We start from the raw sequence: 11,505 nt of genomic DNA on the forward strand, positions 1-11,505 counted from the left end.
GTCACTATGCACCATCGTGTTTTGACCAGATCAATTAAAATCCAGTCAGTCTCCTGGTTTATCTATTGTGTCAAGTAAAATTTATATTTTCTTAAAACAGCGGCATCTTAAGCGAATCGGGATCGTAAGCAGTGGGCCATTATGCGAAGACTACAACAATATTTTCTTACCACTGCTACTTGCAAAAATACAAAGTATTTTTGTACCATTCATAGAGCTTTGCTGTTGAACAGGAATCTGCCCTATACAATTAATGCCATGCTATTATTGGGCTATTCATCATTATTCATTTTCATTTCAGAAAAATGTTCATGATTATTCCTTTTTAAAACCTGTCACTCTTGCAATTAAGCTGATAGACATACTTTGAAATAGAACATGGTTTGTATCTTATTAATGTATGATTGTGTTTCATTCATTGTTAAATAGTGTTTCAATGTGATAAAAATACTATAAAGGGCAACCCAAATAGGTTTGAAAACGCGTCTTTTATAAAAATCAGTAATTATTTAAAACTGAGCTTTCTGAAAACTATGCTTTTCACACTTAATTGAAGTTAGAGGTATCATACATATTATGTCGGATGATTTTAATGAGACAGCCAGGTGGAAGACCCAACAAACGCCGAGTTGCTAAAGAAGTGTTTGTATCTGAGTCTTGCATTCAGCCATCAAATTTGGACAAGAGCACAATTTCAGTTCTTTCAGAATTATGTGCGCTAACTTTATAAGACATTCTCTTCATCTCTTGACTGAAATTTGCAGTCTTGCTGAAACTGAAATAAGGTCTTGCTGCATTTGCAACCATTGCCATCACTAAAAATGTGGCGTTTGTTCGAATATTGAGAGTGGAGGTGCAACGCTTCAGGATTTCCTTGATGATTTATTATTTTCATCTTTCTCTTTTTTTTTGTACCTCCTACACAACGAGCTCGTTTTATACAACCAAAATAGAAAACACAATAATATTATGTATTTTGCAAGTAAATTGTAATGTGTAAACACTAAGTTGTACGGAGCTACTCCAATATAATTCCCTCTTGCCAGCCTCCTGGACTTGGTCTGGTCACTGATACTGGTCACTGATCTTCCCCAACTTCCGACTGCTTACTTCTTACTTGTCTGGCGGTTGGCGGTATTGATTCGTTTTGGTTTGGTAAGTAGTGAGTAGATTTGGACTAGATTTAGATCTAGTACACTTCTCTATTGAGAGACTAAACTATCTAAATTTACCCCCCCCCCAAAAAAAAAAACCCCGAAGAAAACAAATTACAATCTCTAATAAATAAGGCCACCTCTATTCAATTCTCACCCGGGGTGAGAATAGTGCAGGCGAGTCTTTTGGCTATTCTCACCCGGTGCGCGTTCACCGTTATACTATACTATAGCCTAGATCTAGATCTAGGCCAACAAATTTTGCGTTCACCCTAAACCACAGAATTCTACACTGTGATAACAGAAAAATTGGAGAATTCTGTGCTGTGAACAAACGTTCCATTACAACTGTAGTCTTACTTGTAGCCTACTAAACTAAAAGTAATAGAGAGATTTCAGTTATTTTATAGTTATGGGGGAAATATGGAGGGGTGTGGGGGGTCATCATGCCCCCTTGAATTTTACCAGAATTTGATGTTTTGCCTTTGCAGTTAGGTTGCATCCGTTATTTTCTTTGTGTTTTGGTCATCAAGACTTCTGGATTTCTTCTCTGGATGTAAACAAATGGATCGTGGACTTTAACGAACAGAACAATAATCACCGGCACCCACCAGTACTCTGTTGTGTGGATGACACTGTCAAGCGCCATTTGGATGATTTGCCGATCAGCGTGATCTTAAGATGGCTTAGATGGCGCAGAACCATATGACAATCCGCAGAAAGTGCGGCCATCTCTAGATGGGCGCGATGCGCCATCACACACAAACAAACGATTTTGCAAAGTTCACACAAAACTCAGCAGAATTTATTATCATTAATTTCAAAAATTTCAAAGACCAATATGCAGTCAAAATATTAGACAAGTGACACTTGCGTCCTACTGATTCTTTTTTGTTTTAAATATATTTTAAAATTAATCATAAGTAAATTCTGAGGGTTTTATTTGTGAACTTTGCAAAATCATTTGTACGTGTGTTAGTTGTTTACATGACGGCCATTATTTATTGGAAGTGGCTATTCTCACCCGGGGTGAGAATAGAAATACGATCGACCTCTCACCCTGGGTGAGACTTGCCACCGTAGGCTATTCTCACCCGGTTTGAAACAAGACCTGTTTTTCATAATTTCGGAATACTTTCTATCGATGTGGATGGTCAAATGGATAAAGGCAAAGAAAAGATTACGTTATACTTTATACTAGTTATAGCACAAAAGTAAACTAATTTTATCGACTACAAAGATGCTACGGCTATTTCACTTTCTGAATCGAGCTGAACTACGCGGGTCGCCATTTTGTGACACCACTGATCTAGAAAAAAACAAACACGGGATTTGACCACGTTTTAAGTTTTGCAATTAGATCTAGATCTAGATCTAGGTTTGATAGGCTATCTCCTCCTTATCGGCACGCACATCAAAAAGTAATCGTTTAGAACCAGAAGTAGTAATCGTCGGTGGGGTCAAAACTAGATTCTAGATCTAGATTTTCTCTGGGTTATTTCCCTGTCACAAAAGTCGGGACCACCATATCCAAGGAGTGCCTTTTATCTTATATTTTCATGCATTTCGGACTTAAAAATCTAGTAAGTGATACAGCTCCGGGTCCAGATGATACACAATTAGATCATCAGACACCTAGAGGCCTACCCACCCACAGAAACAATCATCCATCCTTCTTTACACTTTCCCAGACTCCTGGCGACTTGCCACTGAAATGTCATTCCTATTACAAAACTAGGCAAGGACCATACACTACATACAAACCCATCCAATTAAAGACCACGTGACAATTGCCTAAACCAGCTTTCTATGTAGATTTGTAATAAAAATTATTGACATCTAAGGTTTATTTGGATTCTTGAGATGACAGGCTCACTGGATGGTCCCCAGCAAGGGTTCAGGGAAACTCAATCCAATCCTCTCTAGATCATCTGGTCTGCCTGTTGACTAAAAAAATATACCCGAGACCTATGTCGAAGGTGGCCAGATAATAGCCATGTTTTTCTATCTAGAATTAGAAAAACTTTCAGCGCAACCTGGAAGTTTATGGTATTCGCAACCTGGAAGTTTATGGTATTCTTCATAGCTCTCTGTCTACTATGCAGTCATGTCCATGCCTTCAATGGCAACTTTTTGCAGAGAGTATAGTTTAATATGTTCTAAATTCAAATTAAGTTCATTCTTTTTTTGTTTTACCCTTTTTGTGATAGATTTTGCTGTGGGGAAAAAAGTTCCTAGACAGCCACAAGATGCAAAGTGACTTGTTTTTGCTCAGAATAATTGGGATGCATGCAAATGAGCTAGAATTAACTTTTAATGTTTAGAACTGTAAGTCTGAACTTTTATCAGATTATGTTTTCTTTGCCGTGTTATTACAGAACAGTTACTGTTTTTGACAAACTCAAATATTTTCTCTATATTTCAGGAGTTACTGGTGGTCATCATCAGGTGCAGCAGGGCTTTCACTAAAGGATGACATGAACATTTATGGGAAATCATGCTATTGCTATCCAATCGTGACTTTCAGACTGGAGATCATGACTCTGTCCTCAATGTGATATCACTGTCACCCAATGATGATCTCAATAGTTTTGTTGGTGAGTTCGTGTTTGTTCTCCTTTCTCCCCCACCCCCAAGTATGCTTGAAACACAAAAATGGTAACTATAGTACTGCTTTAAAGTATAGGATGATAGGGAGTAGGTCAAAGTTTATTACTCAGCCAAGTAAATAGTGCATGGCAAGGAAAATTTCTCGATCCCTTCGGGAGAGCTGTCAGTACCATGTGTTTCATAATTTAACAGCTTCCTTTAACTAAATGTAAAAAAGTAAGACAAAGGAATTAGTTTTAAGTTTTTTTAAAAACTGATTGCTACCACTATTCATGTAAGATGAAGAAGTTTGTGTTGAGTTTACAAATAATTACAAATTTAAGATTACAAATGTTTTATTAAATGTGTATTTGTAATTTAAAAAACCTAGCAGTGTCACAACACAGTGGAATCAGGCACTCGTCAATTTTGGGGTATATGGAGTGATTGGTATCATCTTATAGTTTGCTCAATAACTGAAGTCGAGATATTTGCAATTGAAGAAGGTGGGGGGGGGGGGGGGTGGGGGGGTCCACCTGGTTTCAAAAGTAAAACTAGCGAGAAAATGGCTGCCTAAGTTTGGTGGCTTCCGTAGCTCACGAGTCCTTGGAAACTGCAAGTTTACATTTTTCGTGCCTTTAATCAACGTTTTCCATAAAACCCGCGCATAAAAATGTTTTTGAATGGACATGTTGTTGTTGTTGTTTTCATATCCCTTTAGCTGCGAGCATTTCGCTCTTGGCAGCGCAATGCCTCCCTCTTGAATGGACATAAAAGTTGTTAAGCCAGAATACTAAAAAAATTTTTTAAAATCAAACTGGCAGAAAAATAGCAGAGTGCGATTTAATTATTTTGACAAGCGCCTGATTTCACCTCGATGACTCACATTTGACTGTAGAAGTGCCAAAGCCAGGAGTAAGGCAAACATTAGGTTGACAAGGTGTCAGAAAATTCCTGCCCTTTTGTGTTGTGGGGGACAGCCAAGACCATTGAGATAATTTTTTTTTTAAAAGATAATTGTTTTAAAATTGAAACAATTAACTACAGTGGATGTGTAGAATGATGTGTTGTGGTGCTCAATCAAGATCAAAGGCTTGTGATGTATTCTCTAGGTCCAAAGATTTATTTTGTTACATGCAGTAATAACCACCCCCTCTTCCCTTCTTCTTTTCTAACTCGACACATAGACTACTTATAGTATCCAGGATAACAACATTCCCTTTAGCTATTTTGATTTTGCAGGATGAAGTGAACTTTGCGTACACATTTATTCTGTTGGTAGCTGTGGCAGCACCTGGTTATTTTTTGTGAGTGTTGATATTCTTGGCTCAAGCCCCCACACCCCAACTACCAATTTGCTGTCTGCCATTCATTGATCATGCAACCATACTAAAATACTGAAAACTTTATACAGTGATTAGTTGCAGATATATATATATATATGCCATTTCATGTCTCCTTTACCTGAAATACTTCTTACAAGTGATATTTTGTATTTGCAGAAATCTGGTACCAAGTCTTTCTGTGGGCTCTGTTCTCGTCGCTGTTTGTACACATTGTTGGTTCCCTGATTGCATTTTGTCGGCTCCGCAAACACCGCATCGGACGCTGGATTCCATTGGTCATTTTGGGCATGGGTGTGATTTCACCATTGACTGGTGGAGTTGTTACCAGTGAGTTATGAAAGACAAAGTGTACTATGACAGTAGATTTAACTTTATTAGACTAAATGGTATCACCTTGGTTCTAATAGGTTTTTCAAGAATACAATCAAATTCACTCTCCCTTGTGGAGAATCCTATTTGAGATATGTATACCCAAGTCTTTAAGAATTTAAGTAAGTACAGCCCTGAAAATGGCAGTGACCAGATCCGTCCAGACGTATCAAGTACACAACTTTAAAAAATGAAATCAGAGCTCTCTGATTGTTTGCTTTTTTTAACCTGTCAAAGTCTGTCCCCGGGGTTTTATGCTCCCCATATAATTTATCTAAATTTTATCATTTTTTGCTTAATTTCTGATTATTTTCCTTTATCATTCTTTGTTAAAATTAACAGAATCGCATAATTTCACATTTTTGGGCTCAGCTCGCATAATTTTAGAATTTTGTTTTTGCATAAAACCGCGGGGACAGCAAAGTACACCTAACTGATCTACATAAAATGGGGGGGTGGGGTGGGGGTGTCTCTCTCTTAAATTTCATTTCTGCCAGGTCATATGCGACTTATTGTGAATGGCACGAAAATAATTTTATTTACAATATTTGCACAGTTTATGGTAAATATGAAAATACTTGTTTTTAATGTGTAATGTTGCAATATAAATTTATTTGTCACAGTAGGGTTGTTGGGTAATCTTGAGCTTGTGAGGTTCTGGGTTCTGGAGGCTCCTTTTTTTCCTTCTCCAAACTTTTATTGGAAAGGGGGGGGGGGGGACTCCTTATTTTTGGTCATGGGGTGATTGGCAGGTATGTTCATCACGAGTTTGGTAGAATCATTACAATTGTTATTCAATTTTACGGAAATACGATCGTTTTACTCTAGATTCTGAATTTTTTAAAAATTGCTGTAAAGCTTTGTCTGCAAACATTTTTTAAAAAGATTTTTGAAAATGTTGCAATAGACACAGTAGGCCTACCATTACAAGAAAAATGGCTTTCAAACTTGGGGGAAATATATTATTTTGTATGCATTTCATCTGGATTTTTTTCATAGTCGTGCCTGTCAAAAGTATGAGGCATTCTCTAAGAAAGTTTGAACTGCTCAACTGCTCCTTTAAAATGATTTTCTTATGTTAACATTGCAGGTGCTGCTATTGCTGGTGTGTACAGAGCCTGTGACATTGTGATGATGCCTTTCTATGCCCTGGTCTGGGGAGTGGGACAGACTTTTGGTGTGTTACTTATCTCCTTTACCAGAATAGTGGCTACGTTATGATGCTGAAATCCTAGTTGAGACCAGATTGCAGAAAGATGCCAGTCGCCCCCGGCTGAGACAATAGTCTGTGCTTCAGATGAAAGTCAGTATACTTCTTGGCAGGTATGTTTGGGTGGCTTTGTCTTTCTTTCCACCATGAAGAATACGTCTTCACTCAGGAAGCCATATGTCATGTTTCTCGTGGGGAAATAGACAAAACTACATGCTGGGTCAAACACTAACCCTGTCAACGATGGACAGAAGCCACTGCCGGGTGGCAAAGATTCGTGATGAGAGAAGGTGGAAAGGCAACATGTGTACAGCCAACAACAGACTTCAAATTGCTGTCGCCTAATGTCTCAAATAATTGTATCCTTCAAGCTGCTCATGGTTACTTGCTTTGAATGCCATATTATAGACTTGACTAATTCACACTGTTTACAGCAATATGGTTTTCTTTGTTTATTGGGGGGGGGGGGGGGGTTTACATTCTCATTTTTCATTGAAGCTATATTTTTTTTGTCTGAGGTGATTAGAGAAATTGAAGGTGTTAATTCTAAACATGACAGTTCATGTTTAGGGTTGTATTGTTGGGATTTGAAGAGATAAGAACATGTTCACAGTGAAATCTCAGTGGAACATACCCACATACATTTGGAGCAGAAATTATGTCTGCTGAAGCAAATGCATTTGCAGGGTTGGTATTCATGAGAAGTTATTTTGGGGCTTGGTGCTTTAAAAAATATACTTTGTCACTCAGTATGCACCATATCTCTGCCCTTACCCCCTACGTTTTTAGGTATGTTAATGAGCATCAGGTGGTAATGATATTCTGTGTAAGTGAAAATGAATCTCTCTGAGAAAGCAGTGTAAAAAGGCAATCCTCTTCTCTCTCTGTTTTATATGGAAAAGACTGAAAGCATTTATAATTGTTACTTTTTCTGCATCATGCCTCGGTATTATTGGTTTTTGAGGCATCTTTTTGGTACAGCTCTCTGTTGTTAGTTTTTTCAAACAAGTAGGCCTATATTTGTGATTGGCATGACTGTTCACTGAAGACTGAAAATATTTATTTGTGTCATATTGTCGATGATATCTCTGGCTGTAGCACCAAAGACAAGGTACCTGTCAAGACGTATATATGCATAGAGTGTATGAAAGCAAAGTAGTTCTTCTGAGATATGGGCTTTTTTTTTAAAGTGTGAGGTATGTGGTAATGCGTTGTAGGACACCAGTGTGTCTACACTTATACTTTTGCTGTACGCATGTATCTGTACAAAACTTGATGAGTACTTGGGGAAAAATTGTTTAAAGTAGGTTGCAGTTTGAGAGTAAATGTTTTGGGTGATTTAAAAAAAAAATTTTTTAAATGAAAAGTTGCATTTTTTAGAACTATTTTTCTTCCTTGCCTTCCTCATGTAGGTCTACAAAAATGCACAAGAGAATAGTGATGATGTTGTATTTGAAGAGTATTTGTTAGCAGTTTTCATTTGCATTGTCCTGATGCCATATTATTATTCCAATGGTGGACTTACATTTGCAGAAATGGTAATCTCTGTACAATTTCACCTTTTTAAAAATTTAATTGGTTTTGATAGTGTACAAATTGTAAATATAGATGAGTGGAATCTGTTTGTTTTTTTGGCTAGAGGGAGTAGGGAGGTGTAGGCCAGAACTTTTCAGCGTTTGTTCTTGTTATAGAGGGTTAACACCTGAAGTGTCGGATGGACAACAAATAATGACTAACTGGTAAAATGCACACAAAATGTCTATACATTACTGCATTGTGTTCATACCAGACCACCGTTGATGGCTGAATTGATTTGTCGCCTGTCTGTTATTTCTGTTTTGATGGGGCGGTAAAATTCCTCCGTCAACAATTGCGTAATACGTAGATTTCACACACAATCTTGTCTGAAATCTACTCTCTACATAGCCGTCAATATGCATGTAATATTCAAGTCATTGCTTGCTTCCAGCATGGATACAGCTGCGTGCTAGGTTTGATCATTATTGTGTTTACAAGGCTAGGGATTTATGAAAAAAACAACTAACAAACTGTATGCAATTTAACAGTATGCTTCTGAGGCTTGGAAAGACATGGCGAAAAAACCCATATTGAAGGAAATGATTTCTGTCTACTCCTGCTCTACCCTTCTCCATTAAACAAAAAAAAAAAGCCTTGTTCGAATTGTTTGCAACTCTGGGCATTGCGACAGATGGCATTGTTTCAGTTGCTCTATTCGCTACTGACTGTGAGCCTCAGACCACACTCTATTCGAGTTGAATCTGTACAAATAATCAAGGAAATCTTTTTCTTAGTAAGAGTTTTATGGTGCTAGCAGCAATTTAATGCTCCAGATAAAGAAAATGACATAATTTATAACTTTTCATGAGAACCCCCCCCCCCCCCCCCCCCAAATAAAAATTTTGATGCAAATATAAAAGGAAAAAATATTTTTTAGAGAACCAGACCTTCTGATCTCCTTTCCCTGGGGTATAAAGCTCATCATACACTGTTTTGAAATTCTCCTCTCTTTGCTTACTCATTTTTTTACCGTCGCGTGGAGTCACGCTGACCTGCGGGATCACCACTTGCGACCTAACTGCTTGTCCGTTTCGCAGCGCACTTCAGTTGTGGGTGGCAGTATATTTTCAGCCTTATAGCCCACACTTAAGTACAGACTTTGGGTAAAATCCGGGCAGGAAGCAGATCCAAAGTTGAATTCTTCTACTCCAACAGAAATGGCATCCTCAAGTTGCAGCCGTGTTGCAAAAATGTGTTTTGGGCATCAAGCCCAGATGACAGAATGTACACTTTCATCAGCATTTTGTGTTTTTGGAGGACACTGTAAAAGGAATAAATTGGAAAACAAAAAAGACAAAGAGGTGTGTCAGATCCTACTTTCAATGATCGTCATGCCCCACTAGCCCGTGACATGCAAAGCAGCTGGGGCAACATATCAAACTTTGACTCCAAATCCACACTTGTGGCAAGGAGCGTGGCACACCGTACTTTCAAGTCACAGTTGACGCAGAAGTTTTTTGGATAGAGAAAAAACCTGTTCCTGGGAGGAAGCATCTTTCTCACCGGTAATGAGGTTGGAGCGAGAGGGGCAAATGACGGAGACGAGTTGGTGAGCAATATATCCTCCTCTATAAACTACTATGTTCTACTCTGCCAGGGTGAGTGTTGGGACTAGAGGAGACAAAACAAGATTTCTAATCAGAGGTGGTACATGTTCGTCATGGCGCTTGGGTCGGACAGTGGTACTTGCACGTATGTTTTCTAATATGAACAAGAACCTGTCAAGATCCTATTTGCAGTTTTTTGCATTCACTTGAAACCATAAATCACTCCACCATGGTTTGACACAAAACTACAAAACTCAGAGGGTTCTGGGTTGAATCTGTGACCTTCCTTATCTCTTTACAACTGAAAAGTTCTCGAGGCAGTCTTGGTTAAGCCTACCTCTCCCACCGATCCACGCATGGCAGACTGCCACTGATGTTGATGCACCTAATTCTTTTAAACCATTTGAGCTTCTTTTGCAGGAAAACCATATGACAGTGTGATAGCATAGCCAATGGCATTCTTGCTTTTTAAATGGCAACTATTGAAACCTTGAAAATTTGATCGAAATTCTCAATGTAGATGGCTGTGGGCATTGCCTCTGCAGGCATTGCACCAAGTGTTACCACAGTAGTGACTCCTGCACCTACTGTGTGGCTGAGGAGGGCCATTCTGATTGGAAGTACTGAATCGTGTTGGTAGAATTTTACAAAGTAGTCTCACAAAACAGGCTGCTAAAAGGCCATGGATTTTCAAATTATTCCTGATGTTTTTCTATAGGTGAGGGGGATCGAACATCACAAAAACTTTGTGATCGTCAAAGGTGAAAAAAGGATGGCTTTCTGTGACCCCAAGACGAGTGAAGAGGAGCGACCGGTTGTTGCTCCCTTGATCACGGATGATGACCCTTGGTCTAAGTCTAAGACCTGGGGCAAAAAGGTTTCTTATGGCGTGCTGGAAGAAGGATTCCAGCATAAAAGCTTTTATTGGACCATTTGACAGTACATAAGAAAATGGTTGTTTCCACTTATCTGTCTTTCCTGTGACCATGAACATGAGAGCGTGAGTTGCCATAACTTTTGATCTCCCAAGAAGGCCAAAGTCTTCAAACCCTTCCACCTCATCATCTTGAGGATTGTTTTAAAAAAAGAATAGAAGTGCCAGAATCATAATGTTTGTACACATGATGGCCATTTAAACGTTAAAATCGCAATCGTCCAAAATGTGTTATTTTGCTAGTGATGTCTACAAACAAACTCTCTCAGGCCAACGTCCCTGTGTTCAGTAATACTACAGACGGTATGGTACTATCTGACACTCCGAGAGCTCCGGGTCCAATCATCAGAACCTGAGCTATTTGCCTTTTCTTTACACACCTCCTCCTCAAAGCAAATGTGACAAATATTTTCATTTATCTTTGACATCCTTGCTACCTTACCCGTCTTATATATCCACCTTCCTTTCTCTTCGTCTTCTTAGAAGACCACCCTCTTGTGAATGGCACAGCAACACTAATCCTTAAGACTTCACTTAAATTTAATGAAATCTCAGCCCTAGGCTTACGCCCCCTTGTGACAGCCACACCTCTGCTCACACCGTCCTCCGCTGCATCTACACCACTGACTGAAACAGGGGGGGGGGGGGCTCTCGTGGCCTAGAGGTTAAGGTGTTGGCCTCTCATTCAAAGGTCCAAGGTTTGAATCCAGGTAGCGGCCGAAAAAAATTTCTTCTCTAAAATTGTCTCCTTTCACCTTCTTTCCTGCTCTCTAGCAAT

The 11,505-nt window shown here is 38.9% G+C and overlaps 1 protein-coding gene across 1 annotated transcript; it reads left to right on the forward strand.

Moving 5' to 3' along the window:
* Positions 1-1,068: 1,068 nt before the first annotated feature.
* LOC101859250 (transmembrane protein 170A) lies at positions 1,069-9,089 on the forward strand. The gene is made up of 4 exons (XM_005100741.3): positions 1,069-1,155; positions 3,580-3,751; positions 5,246-5,416; positions 6,549-9,089. The coding sequence occupies exons 2-4, from the start codon at positions 3,652-3,654 to the stop codon at positions 6,677-6,679; spliced, it is 402 nt and encodes a 133-aa protein (XP_005100798.1). The 5' UTR covers positions 1,069-1,155; positions 3,580-3,651; the 3' UTR covers positions 6,680-9,089.
* Positions 9,090-11,505: the final 2,416 nt, after the last annotated feature.

Source organism: Aplysia californica, unplaced genomic scaffold, assembly GCF_000002075.1.
Source record: "Aplysia californica isolate F4 #8 unplaced genomic scaffold, AplCal3.0 scaffold00258, whole genome shotgun sequence".
Taxonomy (NCBI): Eukaryota; Metazoa; Mollusca; class Gastropoda; order Aplysiida; family Aplysiidae; genus Aplysia; species Aplysia californica.